The sequence below is a fragment of the Anolis sagrei genome, chromosome 2, assembly GCF_037176765.1.
Source record: "Anolis sagrei isolate rAnoSag1 chromosome 2, rAnoSag1.mat, whole genome shotgun sequence".
Taxonomy (NCBI): Eukaryota; Metazoa; Chordata; class Lepidosauria; order Squamata; family Dactyloidae; genus Anolis; species Anolis sagrei.
Genome location: NC_090022.1, coordinates 279,150,505 through 279,173,032, shown reverse-complemented (window position 1 = coordinate 279,173,032; position 22,528 = coordinate 279,150,505). Strand labels below are relative to the sequence as shown.

Sequence of the window (22,528 nt, the reverse complement as noted above, 5' to 3'; positions counted from 1 at the left end):
TACTGCCTCTGTTAGGATTAATGTCAATTAGACAAAACAATCAAAGAAAGAGTCTGTGGTACTTCAGGCCCTTTTAAAAGGTATTTATCCATTTTTGTTATAGAGGACCCATATACAAAATACAAGAATGAAAAAAAAAAGAAAGAAAAATGATCACACAAAAGAAACAAATTACGTCATGATTAAATCCGATTATTGGCAGAAGGAGGTTTATTTAAAATATTTTCTTCTGTATTTGGCAGCTCACAAATCGTACATGGAAGAGTGTATATTTCCTCACAATATTGTATGAACACTGAATCTTTCTCACATGAACTTCAGCTAATACATAGATTTCCTTCTATGGTTATTTGCCACATACATAGCAACTTTTTAGTTAAATCTCTAGAGTTTTCCAACCCATGGCAATTACCCAACAATCCTGTTAATAGCATAAACACTATTGTTTGCTTTGTCCTTTTTGTTTCTATCCCATGTTTATAATTTTATCTGTAATTTGCCACAAATATTATGTTCCAAAATTGAGGCATAATAGATACACTCCCACTTCCCATTTAATAATTGTATAGGGTATACATAAATTTTTTAATGAGATGTGAACAGATTTTTAATACTGGTCATAGATGCAAATCGAATTCATCCAAATTCTGTTTATACTTAGTTTTGTTCTAGAATTCATTAGAAAATATATTTGATGAAACGCAGTCCCATTTGTTTAATTCCCTCAACCATTTTTCTTAAATATTGTTACTGTGAGACAGGTTTTATTTTTAAAAATACTATAATTCTACAAAAACCTTATTTCATTTTATATATTGTTCATAAATGAAATTTGAGTGCAAGGGAAATTGAAGCAATGGGACAACTTCCAACACGGATTCATTTTTTAATCCCCCTCCCCCCCCCGAATTTATTTGTAATACAGTGAAACATTTGACTTACAAGCGAACCAACTTCTAAGTTTTTGATTGGCATAAGAACAATCTTGAGTTAAGTGCTCGGTCACAGAACAAATTATTATTGATTTTTATTTATTTACAGCTTTTATATTCCGCCCTTCTCACCCCACAGGGGACTCAGGGCGGATTACAGTGTACACATATATGGCAAACATTCAGTGCCAATTTTGACATACAACATATACAGACATAGACAGAGGCTATTTAACTTTTTCTGGCTGCCAGGGGAGCTGTCGCTTTCATCATCCATCTGCGACACTGATGAAGTACTTCCGCATTCCCCGCATGCTTTTTGCTGGAGTGCTTGCTGGAGTCTTTTTATGGTCTCATAAATTAGGTAATTTAGCCTCCCCACACTTTAAGGTGGTACCTAATTTTCCTAATTGACAGATGCAACTGTCTTTTGGGTTGCAAAGGTCGACAACAGGCTACACAATTGGTTGGAAACCCACTCCAACCCAGGCTGGCTTCGAACTCATGACCTTTTGGTCAGAGTGATCTTAATGCAGTTGACACTCAGCCAGCTGCGCCACTCGTAAGCCAAGGTATCACTATATATAAAATTGAATTCTATCCACTTCAACTCTCCTACCCATTAGAATGGTTCATTTAATTGTACAGTGGAGTATCTACTTAAAAGCATCCCAACTTAAGAACATTTTGAGTTAAAAGCTGTTGTTCAGCCCAGGTTTTGCTTTGACATGAGAGCAGAGTTTTGAATAAAAAGCTAGCACCAAGGGGAGCGTGTTAGTGTGAGAGTACATGTCTTTAGGGCTTCAAGGGAATAGCCTCTGTGCTTCATCCCTTGTTCTCTTGTCTGCTTTGGGAAATTGCTGTCTTCTTTGCTCTTGTCCGCTTTGGGAGATTGCTGTCCGCTTTACTCTTGGTCGCTTTGAGGAACTTTGGGTTAATAGATTTTGTGTGGTTTTTTTTCCTGATATGTTTAGCTTCATGAAGAGAGAGAGGCGAGAGAACATGAGAGTGAGCCTAGAATGAGTACAGTATGAAGAAAATCGTGTTTTAGGCTTATCACTTTGTGCTTTGTGCTTCCTTGTCACAACTTTGTGCTGCTACCATTTTAAAGTTGATCTTTCTTTTTTATTGTTTCAAGCGAATGTTCATTTATACATTATTTGTTATTTATAAAGTACATTTTCTTTTTAAAAAACACATAACAAAAATGGTGGGCATTTTGGGGGTGGAAAGGATTAATAGCATTTTAATGGGAAATTTCACTTTGTGATAAGAGCTTAAGAGCTTGGTCATGAAACAAATTCAACTCTTTAAGTCAAGGTATCACTGTACATGTTTTGTTATTGCATTCATACGAACAGTGTCATTAAGACCTTCAGATATAGCATGAGCTGCAAGGGGAGAGAGTGTGTGTGATCTTGATCCTGGTCCTGCAACTTAGCTTAAGTGATTAACATTGCCTTTTATGTGCATTAGTGACTTTGTGTTATTTTGTTTATGTTTGTGAGTTTATATGATCACACAACCTGAAACCTGGTGCGCTCCAAATGTTTTAGATTTGATATAGGAGTGACTTTAAAATAGCTGTTGGCCAATGGTTTGAAAAAGACTAATATGAACTAGTCCCATTATTGGGGGGAAAGGTAGAATGTAAATTGAATAAATAAGTAAATCAAATATGAAATAACAAGATAGTGATTTTTAAAATTCCTTGACAAGATATTCACACTATGGATTGTGGTGACATGTTTGAAGTACCTTAAACATTTAGGTAAATAACAAAAACTAAAACTAAAACTGTTATTAGTACTTGATTTAATTTTATGCAGGTTTCTCAGTTTTATCTAGGTTTCTGCAAAATCTGTAAGCTTACTTGTTTAAAATCTTAAAAAATAAAACTTACTTGTTTAAAATCTTAAAAATAGGTCTTACAGTTAATAAATCTGCTAAATTTCTTTTATAAAACATTTTAAAATTTAGATTTTATAAAACATATTAAACATACATTTATTAGAATAACATCTGAAGTAGGATTATATAAGTGATGTAAAACATATGTATTGGAGCAGGGGTCCACAAACTTTTTAAACCAAAGGCCAGGTCACAGTCCCTCAAACTGTTGGAGGGCCGGATTATAATTTGAAAAAAACATGAATCAATTCCTATGCACACTGCACATATCATATCTTGTAGTGCAAAAAACACTTAAATGCAATACAATAATTAAAATAAAGAACAATTTTAACAAATATAAACTTATTAGTATTTCATTGGGAAGTGTGGACTTGCTTTTGGCTGATGAGATGGGATTGTTGTTGTTGTTGTGTGCTTTCAAGTCGTTTCAGACTTAGGTTGACCCTGAGCGAGGGCCGGGTAAATGACCTTGGAGGACCGTATCCGGCCCCCGGGCCTTAGTTTGAGGACCCCTGTATTGGAGAAAAGTATAAATATCATTTCTGCTGTACATAGTCATAAGTTTTTTCCTCTATGTGATGGATATCAGAAATTAGGTTCTGTCTGAAATTTCCAAACAGGATTCTATGAAACTATTTTTTAAAAGCCATCTAAGAAGTTTAATTTGCTATACTCTTGTGCAGGGGTCCTCAAACAATGGCCCGAGGGCTGAATGCGGCCCTTCAAGGTCATTTACCCGGCTCTCGCTCACGGTCAAACTAAGTCTGAAACGTCTTGAAAGCACACAACAACAATCCTATCTCATCAACCAAAAGCAAGCCCATACTTCCCATTGAAATACTAATAAGTTTATATTTCTTAAAATTGTTCATTTTAATTATTATATTGTTTTTAAGTGGTATTTTTTGCACTACAAATAAGATATGTGCAGTGTGCATAGGAATTCATTCATGCTTTTTTCAAATTATAATTCGGCCCTCCAACTATTTGAGGGACTGTGACCTGGCCCTCTGTTTAAAAAGTTTAAGGACCCCTGCTCTTGTGGATGGGAGAGAGTGAAACTAAGCCATTGAGGTTACAGTTGGATCTTAGATAAGATAAATTTTAGCATGCTATTCTTGGTTTCATGGCTGCAACGTTTTGAATAATCTGCTCAGCTAGTATAACTGTCCTTTCTTCTTTGTGGTCTCTGTGACTCACACAAATCATTTACCTGTGCAGTGCATCTTTTGGAACCTTCTACAGCAGGTACGGGCAAACATTTACACAGGGGCCATATTGCATTTTAAAATTTGACAGACTGGCTGGGCCAGTGGCAGATGGATAGAAAGTGTTTGTGTGAATTAATATAAATGGCATGTAAAAGCCATAACATAAGTCTGTGCTCCCATCCCCCCTCCCTCTCCAAGCGCATGCAGCGGGGGCTTTACCTCCTCCTTGCGCCTCCTTCTCCCACAAGTGTGTGCAGCAGCATCAGCTTTATCTCCTCTTTCTTGCTCCTCCCCCTCCAAGCGAACATGGCAGTGGTGGCCACTTTGCCGTCACCAGGGAGGGAGCAAGGGAATTCATGTGCGCCTGGAAAGGAAGAAATTGCACAAAGGAAGGCCCTTCTCACTAAAAGGCAAAACCTCTCTCAGGCTCGGGCTTTGGTGTTTTTGTTTTTTTTACTTGATTTGGGCTAGATTTCTTTGGTCACAAGTCACATTTGGACTGTGACTTATCTAAGGCAGTGGTTCTCAAAGTGTGAGTATTCTGAGAGGCTCAGCGGTTCCCTTCTTCTCCCCCCCCAAGCTTTCCCTCTTCTTTCCTGCTCCTTCCCCTCACCACGCCTCCCTTGCCACCAAAAGCATTTTTCCTCGCCTTTCCTCACCACCCAGATCCTCTCCCCCTTATGTTGCTTGCTTCCAAAACCCTATTACCCTTCCACCACACAGTGGGTGCTATCATTGTGTTTTTCCTGCATGGCAAAAGGGGGTTGGACTAAATGGACCCTGGGGTCTTCCACTGAAATACTGTTAAGGTTATGTTGATCAAAACGTTTGCCCATGTCTGCTATATATACATTATGTATAATATAACATAATGTAATATAATATATAAACATTTCTTGGGGTTTCACAATAAACCTTTGCTTCAAAAAGCTGAAATGGCTGAAAAAGTTTTGAGAACCCCTGGTCTAAGGTATTGTAAGTGGTGCTGGACATTCCTGCCTTTCAGGCTTATGACTTTGCTGGTTTCTTTCAGGATGTCTATATCTTTCTGAGCAAAATTCCCTAATCCGGGTGGCCACTCTTAAGTGTTTGGTTCTGTTGTTGTTGGCCCAGAAGGTTGTGATTGAGGTTAAGTTTCCCATCTGATTCTTTGACTTGATGATCTTGATGGCTAAGACACTTGAATTACAGACTAAATAGTCTGGAATGCTGTTCCCCTTATAACCAAGATGATTGCAGAGATCTAAAAAAACAGGGCTAGATGGCATACTACTCATTCTGGTGCCCAGGTGTTTGCCTATTTGATGTATCTCTTCCAGGGTCAGTATCGGAAGGATTAGTATCGGAAGGTGCCATTGCATCCCAGATCTCCTTAACAATCCATGTGGGGAAATTGAGACATCAAGACCTGTAGACTATCAAATGTATGGCCTGGAGGGTCATCTTTTGAAATCCTCTTTCAGCTTCTGTAACGATCTACTTTGCAATTGCATGATTATAAGTGGGCTTAGTTCTTTGAATTCTTCTCGCTTAGGAACTGTTGCCAAAGGGGGCTCCAACTGCATATGTGTTGGGACTTTTTAGTCTACTTGTCTGCCAAAGGGTTGTCATTATCTTCCATCAAGTATTGTCAGCTGTCTCATGGCACTTTTATTTGTCAAAACATTCCTAAAAGCATATAAAAATCTATACTGACCTGTGGTTGAAGCCACTACTCAGTGGAGTTTGGAGCTGGTCCTTTATCAACTATCTAAGAGACCATTTGAGCTTAAGGCATCATTTGACTTAGGACTGCTCACCTGGAAGTCAGTGTTGCGTATTGCAGTCACTTTACCTAGAAGGGCTAGTTAGTTCTGTGCCTTTTAAGTGAATCAACCTGTTTTAATAGGGACGAAGTTGTCCTTAGGCCAGACATCTTCTGAATATCATGTTTGCCTTCAGTATGAATCAAGATACCAATTTTTCAACATTCCTACAGATTCCTGCTACTGACTTGCACCTATCGGCTTTTCAAATGGTCATTTGTGAGTTCACACAGCTCCACCCACCCTCCCTTCAACGTATCCTGCCTCTCTAGATCCTTAGCTTCATGTTTGGTGTCCTGGGAATTGAGGAGTTCGTCAAGAAACATGCTGGAATAGTTCACAGGGAGTGGGTAGGGCTACTGCCAAAACTAATAACTCTAGAAGGTTTCAAGATGCAGGTGATCCAATTGTGAATACACAGGTGACCACTGGAAGAACTGCAGTAATAGATAAATAACTTGTCCTTCATTAGTTTGCAAGACAGTGTGTGCTGCTGTAGCAGCCAATCAGAGTGAATGCTTGTTGCAGAAATCTTTGAATGTTAATCTTTAAATTTGGTTTATGTCAGTAACAATTTACTTTTTGTTTGCTATCTGAAATCATTTAGTTTAACATTTACAGAAGATTTTTAAAAATTCTGATGTTCCTTTCCATCTGATATTTCTTTGAATGTTGGATTACATCTTCTACATAGTTCACTTGTTGCACACAAAAGTTCACACAAGTAATGCAAGAATTATTTCTGCTGTGTAACTATGGTCTAATATGCAATGCGCCCTCTTGTGGACAAATTTAGATTGTATGTGTAATAATAGCAAAAAATTACTTAGTGTTATGAACATAATGTGTTTGTTTGTATCCAAGGTTGTTGCTTGTTTTTATTATATGGATGAAATGAATAAACAATAATTTTTTTACTATAACTTTATTTTACACAATATTTCAGTATAATAACGTTCAAGGAAAAGCCCTGTGCTACTTAGGGATTTTTTGCAGACTTTGAAAAGTGTTGTCTTTCTTTTATTATTCCAGTGCTTGGGAGATGGGAAGTAATGATAGCTGGCACCCGAACTGAAATCTGTGTGTAGGCACTACCGTCCCAGCACTTCAGGATGAATGGGGATATGCCTCATGTTCCCATCACGACTCTTGCAGGGATTGCTAGTCTCACAGACCGTAAGTATTATTTGTGAAATTATAGGTCAATTAAAATATTATTAAATTCTCTCTTCCTCTTGGCATACGTTACCAGACAGAATAATAGATGGAGCATTTGTTTTCTCTTAAATAAAATACATTTGGGCCATGAGAGACCTGGTTCCTGACAGAAAAAAACCTTGTAAACTTTATGAAGAGATAGCCGATTGGAACTCTGTAGATAACCTGAATTCTTCTGCACAACAAATTACTTGGTTTTTCTTATATAGAAGAGGGAACTACATCAAGAATTACTCTTGTCCTCAACAGATGTTGCTGTGTTTCACATATAGACTATGCTTATGTGTGCATACACATCTGTACTTGAACATTTATTTTATGCTGTTTGTCTCCCAGTTGTGAAAAGCAGGGAAGTGAAATAGCTTAAAATACATATAGATGGAATTGTGCTGGAAGCTTAAATATGGAAATTAGTATTCTGCCATTTGGCTGTTTACAGTAAAGTCAGTGTTCAGTCTGGAAAAATTATAAAATTAAATAACAAAATGGTTTGGTATGTAAATTTACCACCACGGCTAGAGGATCACAGCTTGATTGAGTCTGAATTGGTGTTTTATATGTGTTTATTATATTTTATATTGTGTTCACTTTTATGCTGGTTTTTAGGCACTTTGTGCCATCTGTAAGCTACTTCAAGTCCCTTTGGGGAGATGGTGGGGGGATATAAGAATAAAATTATTATTATTATTAAATATGTCATGGATTGAAAGTTTCAGCAGGTATTGGTAATAACTATCATTGTTGTGGACACTGTCCTTGGACATGCTCTTAATCATTGTCTGCACATCACTGCCAGTAGGACTAAGTATGAGTGCGGGTGTCTTGTATTCTTAGGAGTTATTTTTTGTGGAATAATTCGCTTTTTTTCTTTATGCTTATAAAAATAGTTTTAAACCAGCTGCCTCTTCCATCACCTTTACCCGCTACAACTACAAAAAGCCTACTCTTCAATGGACGAATTGCAGAGGAGGTGAACTGCCTTTTGGCCTGTAGGGATGAAAATCTGGTTTCACAACTTGTACACAGCCTCAACCAGGTGTCAACAGATCACATGTATGTATTTAAAATCACCTCAGAAATGAATGTTGGAATATGTAATCATGGATGTACAGATAGAAAAGGGTTATAGAAGCTTTTGAATTCTTTCAACTGAGCATGATTTAGGATTCTATGATAGATACTTGCACATGATCAGCTAGAGTGCATGAGCTGGGGCCAGAGGTTTAGCACTGTTGGTAAATCGTCAGCAGTTGTAAGATCTATCAACCGAAAGGAAGGAGGAAGTCCTGGTGGCTCTTCGTCATAGAGGATAGAGCAACAGCAGCCCCTGGACTCAAGCCCAACCTTCCATGGCATCAGAAACAGCTGGACAGTGAAACGCAACAAACCACATCCTGTCTGTGTATTGTCTATACAAAACTGCATTGAATGTTTGCCAAGTATATGTACTGTGATCGCCCTGACCACAGTACATATACTTGTATACATACATACACAGTACATATACATATATTACGAAGGTGAGAAGTGTTGTTGTTGTTGTTGTTATTATGTATAAATGGAGGTACATTTATTATGTTGTTTAGTATGGTTCTGAGCCAGATATGAACAATATATTTCAAATTTAGCATTCTAGAAAATAGTTTCAGAGTATCAAATATATATTTTTAATGGGCTTAAAACTTTGAATACTTATATATTTTAATGCATCAGTCTTTGGACTGATGAGATGAAGTGTAAATGCAAAGCCTGTAAGAGTCTTCATTTAAGTACATCCTGTTAATGTTGTCAGTTTACTACCTCCTAGATCAGTGGTTCTCAGCCTGTGGGTCCCCAGGTGTTTTGATCTTCAACTCCAAGAAATCCCAGCCAGTTTACCAGCTGTAAGATTTCTAGGAGTTGAAAGCCAAAACAACTGGGGACCCACAGGTTGATAACCACTGACCTAAATCATGCCTGTACAACTTTGCCCTTGTAAAGGGCCAAAAAAGCCACCCCTTCTGTGGACCACTGCTCCTCCCTATGAAGGAAGAAGCCTTGCCCCTTCCCCAGCCTTACATCATTTCTGTGGGAATGGCTTTGCCCACCCGCACACCTGCTGGCAAGAGCTACACAGCAGGCGAGAAGTCTGACAAAGGGCCTGGGCTTCTCTTTTGCCGGTCGGCCTTTCGCATGGGCCAGCAAAAGAGAAGCCCCTCCTGAGGGCTGTAGGATGTGCAGGCCTGTCTTACGTGATTGATATTTTTTTTTGGTGCTAGATAGAGCATAAGGGAAGAAATCGGTTACTTAGGAAACAGAAAGAAAGGCGCAATCCTAATGTGGACTAACAATGAGTATGTGGCTTGAGTCATGGTTTCCAAAGTCCTTTTGTTATTTTTATTGCCTCTGAAAATTATTTTCACTTTACAGACTACAATCCTACTATGTTTTAAAAGCTTAAACCAAGTTGGAAAGAAATCAGAATCCATCTGTTAGTACCCCCTACATTGGAATGAGTGTTAAGCTTTGATCCCAGCAATCTTATTGAAAATTCTGTAAGATTGTTGCTTATGGATCTTATAATCAACTAAGTGAGCAATTAAGACACCTACTACTAGCAGAAGCCAAGGTGGTTGTACTTATTGCTAACCAAGAACCCAGTTTGAGGATAAGGGCCCTAAGGATAGTACAGAGCTCAAATTATTTTAATAGGAAATCAGACAAACTGTTAAAAGAATCAAAAGGGCAAACCTACTTGTTGGATAATTGGAGAAATATTGAAGTTGCTGCACAAATTAGATGGTTGTTATTGCCATTGATATTCCAAGCACGCCAAGAATCAGCATTGGTTGGGTAGGCCAGCATTGGTTGGGTATATACAATACTTCTGTATCAACCGTTTGAATATGATCCTATAATGCAATGTTTATAGGTGCGAACAACCTGTACACCTCATCTTTCACTGTCACAGAAGTGTGAGTTGTAACAGGATGCATTTGAGTTAAGAACAATATATTTTCTGTCTTCCATTCATTAATACAAAGTTTTCTTGGTAATTTATGATTTCTTTTAAAACATACTCACTAATTCCTATGTGCTTATATTTTTGCTATTAGAGAACTGAAAGATAATCTTGGCAGTGATGATCCTGAAGGTGATATACCAGTTTTGCTGCAGGCTATCCTGGCAAGGAATCCTAATGTTTTCAGGGAGAAAAGCATGCAAAACAGATATGGGGTACAAAGTGGTGAGAGTTTTTATTCATTTTATTATTATTTCTAAGTAAGATAATACTCATCTATGTTTCTTTTCACTGTGACTCTAAATGAGTTGTAGATACAGCATCAAATTCTTTAAAAAAAAAAAGATTACAACCGAAGGTATATATTGGTCACTCACTGTAGGACATAAAGTGATTCTCAAATTTGGTCTTTGAATCTGTCGGCCAAACTGACTATGACTTTTGTGAGTTGAAGTCCAAAACACCTGGAATACCAAAGTTTGGAAACCATTGATACAGACTATATCAAAAACTATTTATTTTTATATCAGTGCATCATGCCTAACATGCTTTTGACCCCAATCAAATGTTAAGTGATTGTAGAGTCAATTCAGATTTATCTTGAGCCTTAAATATGTAAGTGTTGATTTGCCATTTCAGCAGTTCATATGCCTATTTTAGATGGCCCTAGCAATGGTAAATAGGGCACAGTGTTTTATGTAGAGTCAGTGTTGCTCAGATATAGGCTCTGTTCAGATCAAATCCTATTTGACCAAACATTTTTGGTGGGTTATCAGGATTGACAGATATATAGTCATAGCCATTGCTCTGTCTCTGTTGACCACTACATCGAAGAAGTGGGAGCTTTGAGTAGATGGGAGTGTCCGAAGATTGGCAACTCTAAATTAAGGCTGAGTGTAGAAGTTTAAATTGTGGTTAATTCACACCAGTTATTTGATACACTATTTGAATTGAACAATTGTTTTCTTAAATGAATGAAGGGAAATTGTCATGGATTAATATTTTAATTCTTAACATTGATAGCAACCTGTCCATTTCTATTGCTGTTAAGATAAGCACATGCGACTACTCATAAAATTGGCAAGAACTGTAGATTAAGTTGTACTGCTGAGAATTAATTGCCTGATTGCTACCAATTTATCATGTGAGTAAGATTTTGCTCAAATGCCCTTTTCATATGTGGAAAAGGCTATTCCAGTATTTACAACTGTTTCTTTAGATAATAACTAAGTTGTATTTTGTCATAAAGCTAACGTATAACGTACTGCAAAAAGTTTTTTTTTCAAGTAAGCAAATATTTTAATGTCACTTTTCAATCTCTTTTTAAAGGAATGATGATGCCACAGTACAAACTCTCTCAGAACTCCATGCATGGTAGTCCTGCTTCTTCTAATTATCAGCAAACCACTATCTCTCATAGCCCTTCTAGGTAAATGTTATTTATAAAATAAAGTTATTTTTTGTTGGCATGTTTCTTTTTACAGTCTTGTTTTGTTCTCTCCACAAATGTGGAGGCAGCAGGTGGGAGGATTGTTGTCCCCCCTCCCCTTGCCCTGCTCTACACTTCCCTTTGGGGAAGGGCGGGGGGGGGGGAATCTGTGGCCACCTCTCCTTCCCAACCTGGCCAGCAACTGACCTGAAAGGGGTTGTCAGTGGCAGTTGCACCCCACCTCCACCAGTGGCCAAATGAGGCAGCAAAGGCACTCAGCTGCTTAGCCCAGGCCCTCCCTGTAGCAGAGCAGCTACATGACAGACAGTGTGCAGTCTTGATTGTGGACCCTCTTCTGTGGAAAGAAGATTGGCTGGGCAGTCTTCAAGACTTACCAGTCCCCTAGGGATTTGAGGAACAGATATTAAGAACCACTGTTGTTGATGAATGGTTTTACTAAGGCTTGCTGAACAACTTTTATATGGTCAGAAAGAAAGCATAATTTTCTAAAAACTAAATATCTGTGCTTATAAATTCAGTACTTATCAAAAAGCTTTCCCAGGTTGCTGCTCTCCATATGAGCAGAAGTAGAGTTTCTATCATCTCAAGGCATGAATAGAATTACACATGAATGAGCTCTTGATGAAAAGGTGGGAATTTAAATCTGATAGATAAAATAATGATTTGAATTCAAAGAGCTAGGAGATATGAAGGATGAAGTATATAAGCACTGTTGATTAAAACCTGTGCAAGTACTAATGGCATACAATATAGTGCCACAGTGTATGGGTTGTTACTACAATGTGAGAAGCACAAGCTTAAATCCAGTGGTTAATTGCAATTGAAATCGACCCATCAATTAATTAAACTTATATTATCTGTTAATTTACCTTGTTTGCAGAGTCTGAATGAGTCTAATGTGGTTGAGCTCAACTGTTGATTAAACTATACTGAAGCCTATGATATATACATATTTCTTTTTTTATGATCTCAGTGACTGTTAACCATGCCTGCATATAGTACATCTCTTGGAACCTCCACGGCTTTTATGAAAGTGTTTTGGTAGTAGCCTCTCCTCCAGAAGTCTATATGACCCATGCATTTCCTGCTCAGTTGGTCAGTTTCATCTGCTGCAGCAGTAGCATTGCAGGAACTGCTGGTGTGGTTTCACTCTCTCTTTTGGGCATTTTAGCCTGATCTTTTCACTTACATTTGGATTGTGTTTTGCTGTGATTTTTGACTTGTTCTTTATGGCTTGGCTTTTTTGCAATTTGGTTTTGTTTTTTGACTTTGATTCCTTGACTTTGGTAATGGACTTTGGTTTCTGGCTCAGCAATTCAGTTAGTAGTAATTAACAATGGTTTTCATGTATTTTATTGCCTTTTAAATGTATTTTTATAGCTGTTGATTTGTTCATGTTAATTGTTGTGTTCTGTTTCTTCGTCGGCATTTAATGACTGCCAATTGTAAGCCGTCCTGAGTCCCCCTTCAGGGTTGAGAAGGACGGGATACAGATGCTCTAAATAAATAAATAAACAAACAAATAAATAAATAAATAAAATCTGCTTCCTTTAAAAATATACCTGTCTGACCTTAACTTCTCAAGTATACAAGAACTGCTATTTTCAGCTCAAGGCTCTCAGAAGATAACCCTGCAGGTTTTTGAAATATCACTTAATTTGAAGTGTGGGTTCTCTTTCTCCTCGATCCACATCAATCCAGCTAGCATGGAAGAGATCTCTTTAGGCTGGGTTTTGTAACCTGACTGGAGAAGGATGATAATGTAGCCTTCCATCCTGCCTTTGGATATGCTCTTCTATCTAAGGTTTATTTTATTTTTTTAACATTATGTCTATCTGGCAATTTGGAGGCTCAACCTCGGATATCATTGACACCAGAGTGCTCTAGCAATGTGGAGGCTTCTACGTCTATATGTAAACACTGGATGTAGAAGAGACACTTTAAGAAAAAGAAGAGGATAAAGAATACAGTGGACATGTGGCTTGTGAGTCCAACCTCACCTTATATTGTTAAACAATCTGTCCATTCTCTTTTTGTGGAGATGGTACAGCAGGACCAGTATCAGTAGGACATTCTTCTCAGCTCAAAGTCCCAGTTGCTATAACATGTGTATGTGATCTTCTAGCCCATAATAGAGGTTGCCTCCATATCATCAGTACCACTAAGCATCTGAACATTGTCAGCATGGATATGATTTCAGATACTGTAGGGACTCAGAGAAATTTAGATATTATCAAAGGCACTCTCCTTATTTTGGTTATAATTGCTCCCCTTTTATAGAGTTTGGTTAAGAGGAATTTGAAAAACATTAGCCCTTCTCCAGAGGGATCACATCCACAACATTGCCACCACAATTGATATTATCAGTAGAAACTTCCCTCAGCACCATCTGCATTTATACTGATTGCACATCATTCCCCAGTTTGAGAGTGATGTGGAAAGGAATCCGATGCCTCAGAAAAAAAAACTTGTTCAGTATTCCAAGTCCTCTATTTGGCATTTGCCTCCATTGGTGCCTGTCATGTACTTCTTACTCATCCATGCATGTGGATAGACGATTTATGGGAGAGTTGTTGATCTTGAAGGATTCTGGTTCAGACTGTTTCTCTGTTTCTTCAGGCCACCAATGTATTCCTTTTCTACAAGCTTACTGAAACATAGGTCTTCATTATGTTTTGATGATGCCTTGATGTAACAGATACTCTGAATGGCAAGGAACTTAGACTTGGACGTCAAACAACTAGAGATTGAACTGTGACCTGGTATTCAGATAAAAGTTCTAATGTCAGAAACTTACCTCTGGAAACTTAACTTCTTTCAAAAACAGAGAGATGCAGTGACAACTTTATGTTATTTTATGTATCTATATTTTACCTATGTCCTACAACATAGCAAAGAAAGGTGTTGTTGTAAATAAGACACCTTGAAGCTTGAAATTATAAAATCATTTATTAAAATCCATAGTAACATTCACATGGAACACAAAAATCTAATATAACAAAGGATAACATTAAAATAAAAATTATGAATAACATTTTATTTATTTATTTATTTATTTATTTCAAATATTTGTACCCTGCCCTTCTCAATCCCCAGAGGGGGACTCAGGGTGGCTTACAGCCAGCAGCGATTCAATGCCGTCATATACAAAACATAGTAAACATAACAATTACATAATGAGTAAAGAAATAATGAGTAAAAACATTATGTTAAATTACATTAAAATCCATTTAAGATAGTATTAACTGTTGGCCACATCTAAATCCAAATTCTGCAACCAGTGACTCAGTCCAAGCCTGTCCAAAGTCCATTCTCCATAGCATTGTCATCATTGTCAGCCTGCTACCCCAAAAGCCTGGTCCCACAATCATCTTCCTGAAAGACAGGAGGGATGCAGTTTACCTAATTTCACTGGGGAGTGAGTTCCACAGGCGAGGGGGCGGGCACCGCTGAGAAGGCCCTGTCCCTCGTCCCTGACAAGTGCTTTTGCGATGGCAGCGGGCTCTAGAGCAGGGCCTCCCTGGATGATCTTAAGCTCTGAGATGGGACATAGAGGGAGATACATTTGGACAAGTAAATTGGATTAGGATTTTAAAATTCCTAATGAGAAGGATGAACCGAGTCTGCTACTATCAATTTATTAATGTTCAGCTCTATTAATATATATATATATATATATATATATATATATATATAACAATTGCACTATGGTTAACTGATTGACACACAATTCAGAAGCAATCTAAATTATTTTTCATAAATATTATTTATAGTACTGCATTGTAAAGAAGTGAGTGCACAGACATATTCCTGCCAATGCATGCTGGACTTCTGGATAATGCGCAACAACACTTGATCCGTTATAACTTGCATTTTGTGTGTTCATTTGAAAAATAAAACAATCACTACGACTATAACTCCGTTATACAACAGATAAATTATGTATTAAAGGTCTCTTGGTTTCCACTACCCCATTATTTTTAATCAATGCTCCCAGTTGCACATGAAGCTACTACTGCCTCCTGGATATTTCCAACACCCCTCGGGGCAATATCAGCCACTTTGGAAAGCACTTCTCTAGAGGGTGTTTGTAAAGCGGCTATGTGTGTCACAGTTAGTGACCTTCATTTTCTACTATAGAATTGAGACAAGTCCAGGAGTGCAGCTGCATTTGTAAGAGACTATGAAGTAAAAGGACAGATTGTTTACGTGTAGCCATTATTCTCGGAAAGATCGCATAATACAGACGCTTTCTTTCTTCTATGTGTCCTGCTCTCCGTAGCTCCTTGGCTGTTTTTTGCCTCCAGGGAACTGTGGGATTGGGAGCCATGTTGATCACATGGACCTTTGGAGGAGAGGCTAGTGCCAAAATGTTTACATAGCAGCTCTAGGAGGTTCTAAATGATGCATTACACAGGTGCAGATAATCTATTTGTATGAGCTACAGGTGAGCAAGAGTATGTGACATGAAAAATCATTTGCATTTGGAATGTCTTTGGAAGCAGTTAAATTAAATCAGATTATTTATTATTTTGGGTTGTATCAGAAGATGCTCTTGTAGTAACATAGAGCTTCTTTAGTTCTATTTTTAGGTTATAAAGACCCCTTTTGTGAGCAGAAGAAGCTTTATGTTACTTTGGATGCAAGGCAATACATTAATTAACTAAAAGGGATTGTGTTATTTGAGTACTGAAATTTATAACATCTGTTCACGTATACTTTCCTTGGATTTTATTTACAGTAGATTCGTGCCGCCACAAACAAGCTCTGGTAATAGATTTATCGCACCACAAAACAGTCCTGTGCCTAGCCCATATGCTCCTCAAAGCCCTGCAGGATATTTGCCATATTCACACCCTCCAAGTTATACACCTCATCCACAGATGCAGCAAGGTATTTATCTTTCTTTTTCAGACTACATGTTAAATTGCTTGATATTGCACTCTGATAACACTCATATATGTTAGTGTCTCTTTTCATAACAGAAATTCATAACTTACACTCACCAGAAATGTGAACAAAATCATAAGAGATGGTAGCCCACACACTGGTAACCTCAAGGTTGGGTTTCTGCAATGCGCTTTACATTAGGCTACCTTTGTACCAAGTTTGGAAATGCCAGTTGATTCAAAATACGGCAGATTGGTTACAGAAACGTATTTGAGTGAGCATATAACATCTATCCTAAAGTCACTCCACTGTCTGCCAATTTCTCTTCTGGCAGCCAGTTTTTAAACATGAATTTTAAACATGTGTCCTTTGTTTAATCATTGTTTTGTGTTTTTTAATATGTATTTTATAGAAATATGTTTTAATATGTATGCTTTACAGAAATATATTTTAATATGTATATTTGTGGTATTTTTACGATGTTTATGTGTTTTAATTATTCTTTAACCCACCTTGAGCCATAGAGGCGGGTAAGAAATAAAATTATTATTATTATTATTATTATTATTATCATTATTATTATCATTATTATCATTATTGACAGAAAAAATATCCAGATCTGCTCTTGGAGTTGTATCTTAGATTTAGAATGGATGCTGATGTATACTTACTATAAAACAAAATATAAACACGTATATAAGATAGAGTGTTTGCTATTATTCCACTTGGTACAGTGTGTGATGCAGATACAATTTTCCACTACCCTAGTACATGTCCTTCACTAAGGTGACTGAGACAGTTAGAGTCCTAAAATAAGATTAGGAAATGGATGAAAAAAATTGGCCAATGTATTGATACAGCTCACAGAGTTTTGTCTGCTATAATTTAGTAACAGCCAGACCCGCTATGTTTATCTGTATCTAACCCAGCTGAGTGGCCTAAATACCTTGAAGGTATAACTCTCTTATCTTGGAAGTTAAACAGGGTCAGGACTAATTAGTGGGAATGCCAGGTCCCATAGGCTGTATTTTGGAGGAAGGCCTCAGCAAACAAAACCCCTCTGAAGTTCTTGCCTAAGAAAACTGAAATGCATGGGATTGCCATGAATCAACATACAGCTGAAATTACTAGCAGCAGTCAGTCAGTCTACAATAAATAATTTCTAGAATTATGTATATTTTCATTTATTAAACATTTGAAAAATGAATGAAATTTGAAAATTTTAATGTTATATAATAACATTAAAAAGTGATGAAGCATTCTATGGTTTAGAGTAGTCCTATTCATTTTTGTCAGTAGTCATTTCTTGATGACTGTCGGACTGTCGGTATGAATTGTGACAAAGGAATAATTTGTGAATTGTAATCTACATTTTGGTACAAAAATAATGACTTACCTTCATGCCCACCTAACTTCCTGGGCCACTTTATGCCTTCCAGTTGGGTATTAAATCAAGCCAATGTATGTTTTATTATACAGATTTGTATTTGGTCAAACTCTACAACAGGTTTTTTTTCTTCTGGGTAAAGCTTAATTTTTCCTTATATAGGCTTCCTTGGAACTTTTAAAAGTCTCATATAAAGTATATTCTTGGTGATTTTTAATAGTGAAATACTTTGTGTATACATTCACATTCTTCTTTAATTTCAGCTTCAGTATCTAGTCCCATTGTTTCAGGCGGGATGAGGACTATACATGAAAATAAGGTTACCAGTCAGTTGTCGGGGAGTTCAGCTAATCATCATGCTGACAATTCTAGACATGGCTCAAATGAAGACTACCTACAGATGGTGCACAGAATAAGCAATGAAGTATGTATTATAGTTGTTTTTTTTTTTAAAAAAATTGCCATACATACTTCCAGTTATTTATATTGTGGGTTAATTTCAGAAAGGTGAATACCCTATATACTCCTATATATGGCTAGAAATTTTAGTCAAAGAATCAATGCAAAAACCTGGATCCACTTATCCACGAGTACTTACCTTAACTCTTATCAAAAAGGTGTCAACCTCTTATCTGAATAGAGTGGTGAAAGGCAAGAACTTAGTAGATCCTTAGAGAACCTAAGTAAGTGCCAGCTGCCTCTAATCTCTCCACTGCAGCACTGTTTCTGGCCTTTTGTAGTGCCTGGGTGGGGAAATGGCAGTCATGGTGGCCAGAGATCACTTGCCATTTTAGGCAGTGCTGGAGCTTTCCCATCTCCACAGAATGACCCTAGACTTATCCATAGATCATATCAAAATCATTATTTTGACCCCAAAAGATGACTTCAGCTTATACATAAGGTCAGCTTATACATTGTATGCTGTAGTTCACTGTGATTCTTGAGACAATGGAGAAGGCCTGAGCTTGATTTGTAAATCAGTTGATGGAAAAAAAGAAGTGGCAAAGCCCTGGCTTAGTATTCATCTTTGTCGCAATATACTTAAACAGAAAATGATGTCCCTGGTACAGGGAGGAGGGAGCAAGCTTATTTTCTGCTTCCCTGGAGACTAGGACACAAAACAATGGCTTCAAACTACAAGAAAGGAGATTCCATCTGAACATTAGGAAGAACTTCCTGACTGTGAGAGCCATTCAGCAGTGGAACTCTCTGCCCCGGAGTGTGGTGGAGGCTCCTTCTTTGGAAGCTTTTAAACAGAGGCTGGATGGTCATCTGTCAGGGGTGCTTTGAATGCAGTATTCCTGCTCCTAGGCAGGGGGTTGGACTGGATGGCCCATGAGGTCTCTTCCAACTCTGTGATTTGTTCAATAGCAGTATTACTTCTACAAACAAAACATACACAAGTTCCATGATGATCCATATCATAATGGTTTCTAGAAGAAAATCTTTCCAGTGTGTGATCATGTAGATCTGCTTCTGGATCTGAAAATAGTGTGTTCAAGGGCTGATCCAGTGCTCAATCCACTTTAGGGTGTTCATATGCACAGTTTCTCACTAAAATATCTTCATACCCTTCTATAAGAATTATCTTTTCCAGGGCCCTTCCACACAGCCATACAACCCAGAATATCAAGGCAAAAAATCCCACAATATCAACTTTGAACTGGGTTATCTAAGTCCACATTGCCATATATTCCAGCAGAGAATGTGGGATTTTATTCAGCTGTGTGGAAGGGGGCTCAAAAGAATTATTCAGTCTTGTGGATATTCCAAAAGAAAATTGAGAGAAATAGAAAAAAAGAAACATCCTTAATTCTTTTTCCCCCTTGTAGAAACCATTATTTGATTAGATTTGAAAAATAGACACTATGGTCACAATTGTGACTTCTAAATAAAAATACTAATTGCTAAAAATTCCAGGAAAAAATATTTATGTATCATTAAGTTTCACTTCTTAGTAGGATGATGCAATAATCTTTTTAAAAAGATCTTATAGCTGGCATAATCCGAGTTTTTGGAAAACTGCTCCACCATATATGAAAGCAGGTTCTAAGGATAATTTGGCATAATTCACTGTATAGGCTGTTGATAATAGTTAAGAACAATCCTCAGTTGTAATATGTTCCTGTTGTAATTCTGTATATTACAAATTTAGAAAAAAATTAAACAACAATTGATGGAAATTTTGTAAGATTTTCTAGGAATTGTGGAAAATGCAGAGTAGATGTCTTAGGCCTATTCCATAATACTAGATTTAGATACATACTTATGTTTTGGCCTCCCAGAGTCTTCCACGGATGTCTAGCTGTAGATTGTTCTGTAAAGAGGAAAAGAAAGGGATCTTAGAAACAGGTATGCTTTCCATTCTACTGTGCTAGAATTACTGTAAAACCCTAGAGTGGACTTCTACAAAATCAAGTATGGGTTCTAATATTCAAGAAACCTTTTCTTGTCTTTGTTCAAATTGATTAAGCAACCATAGCTGGGCTAGGTAAGTGTGGCTCTCCAGATGTTATTGGATTTCAGCTCCCCATTTTTCACAGCTTAAGTTATTCTAACCTGGTATGGTGAGCTTCAATCCAACACAGACTTGGACATACTTTCATTACTGTGTATGTGTTTTTAAAAAACCTATTGAGAAAATACCATTATCTTCACTCCATAATTTCAGAAACAAAAATCTAGTGATACTTGTTATTAGATTCTACCCTACATAATTTTGATTCTGTAGCTATATCACAGGTGACTACTGATATCCTGTATGAATGACAAATAGTACTAGCAATTAGTTTTCTGGCTATATCATATAAAATAACAGGTAAATGGAAAAGTTATTCATCTCTAACAGCTATTAATCCTATTTTAGGATGGTGACTCTTCAATAAGGAACACGGCATCATTTTCTTTGCGGTCACCACAGTCTGTATGTTCTCCTGCTGGAAGTGATGGAACCCCTAAAGGTACTTTTACAACTTTGTATTTTTGTAAAAAAAATTTTTTTAAAGCTCATGGATTCCTAGGAATGAACGTGATCTTCTGTTAACTGGAATTGTGTGTGTGTGTGTGGGGGGGGGGGACGGGGGACGGGACTCAGGATGGCTTAAATTACATAGAGGATCAAAATGTATTGAGTGAGGAATGAAGTGTAGTTCAAATAAATAGTTGCATCTATTGATTCTGATGTACATTAACTTAGACCTGTCTGCACTGCACTCCTCCTATTTTTTCATTACAGAAACTCTCATGCCCATAACTATCGGTTAGCTATTTGCTAGAATTTCCATATCTCTTTACGTTTCTCATGGCATCAAATAGTAATTTACCCACAACTATATATTACAGAGTTGCAGATCCATGACAGTTCCTTTTTTCTGCACTCATACAAGGGGGAAAGAGACATGTTCTTGACTACTCACAATCCCATGAACCATTAATAGTTCCCAAAGTTAAATTTATAGTTGTATCCATATAACATGATTTTTGGGAATACTTTTCCTCTTGGTGGTTTGGTTTGTCTGATTTAGAATTCCACTCAAAATAATGTATATATTAACATTTGTCATACAAATGGATGTAATTACATATATGGAAATCTGTGTGTAATATTCTCAAAAGTAGGATTAGGGAAAATGTGACTTGCAAATTTTGAAAAGCCTTTCTGAAATTTTCTTTTATCTTGTTTTCTTCTTCGTTGCTAAAAATATCATTGGAGATGTGTGTGGGTCAATTTCACTTCTTGTGTGGCCCTGGAAAATGTTTCTTTTCAGGAAATTATAGAGAAATTATCTCCCAGTTGTCAAGTTAGGAAAAGGCTTCCCCTGGTCTAGTTTAGGGTGATCAAAAGTAGTAACATGCCTCCATGTCTCCTAAAGAATGTAGGGGAATTTTCGGAGAGGAAGGGAGAAAAATATAAAATTCATTTTGTATGGCAGAGTAGAGGTGTGCGGCTCACCAAGGCTTCAAAGGGAACAAATGCACCCCTCAATACTTGGCAGTTGCCTGTCCCTGTTCTAATACAACAGAATGCTTGCATTGTATTACCATTCTTTTTAATGACATCCTCTTTAATTAATGTTCTGCTATCAGTCAACATTTAACTCATTACAATCTGTGGTAAGAAATAATTCGTATTAAATGAAATTATCTCTTTTGTTAGTGTTATGTTATAAATCAATATTTATTTCACTCATTGTAATAGGTGGAAATAAATAGCAATTTGTATTAAAGATAAAGAGCTAAGGCACTTAGAACTTGTTTTGTCTACTAAATACCTTTGCAAGTAATTGGTCACATTTGAAAGGTGTGTCAGATATGTTAGCCAGGTAGATTCTGCAGGAAAGGTAGTCCACAGTTGGAGAACCAACATTAGAAAAGTGCTTTTCCTTGACCACTTGTATTTACATGTTGTTGTATATTTAGGACAGTAATTTAGAAACAGTAGAGATGTTTGTAGTACAGAGCAAGGGAATCAGCACTGTACCCATGCCAGACAGTTCTAGATGGCATCTTGAAAAAAATAATTTTTGAATGATGCATGTTTATCTTACATTTTCTTAAGCATCTGTCAGAATGTTAATTGTTTCAGCTCCTGGACAGTTCCTCAAAATTTCCCAAATTGCCCAAGAACCTTGTGCTCATTCTCTGACACTCTGATATTCCAATACAATTGAAACTAAATAAAGAAACATTTTAAGTTGTCACAATGTAGTAAGCTTAAATA

At 37.1% G+C, this 22,528-nt stretch overlaps 1 protein-coding gene across 4 annotated transcripts in view; it reads left to right on the top strand.

Moving 5' to 3' along the window:
• NIPBL (NIPBL cohesin loading factor) overlaps nt 1-22,528 on the top strand; it is a 149,219-nt gene that overhangs the window by 47,953 nt on the left and 78,738 nt on the right. For all 4 annotated transcript variants that reach the window (XM_060761405.2, XM_060761401.2, XM_060761402.2 and 1 more), the window contains exons 2-8: nt 6,895-7,038; nt 7,968-8,133; nt 10,176-10,306; nt 11,411-11,510; nt 16,273-16,424; nt 18,072-18,232; nt 20,675-20,768. In XM_060761405.2, the coding sequence (XP_060617388.2) occupies nt 6,975-7,038; nt 7,968-8,133; nt 10,176-10,306; nt 11,411-11,510; nt 16,273-16,424; nt 18,072-18,232; nt 20,675-20,768 (868 nt within the window). In that variant the 5' untranslated portion in view covers nt 6,895-6,974. The remainder of the gene's footprint in view (nt 1-6,894; nt 7,039-7,967; nt 8,134-10,175; nt 10,307-11,410; nt 11,511-16,272; nt 16,425-18,071; nt 18,233-20,674; nt 20,769-22,528) is intronic.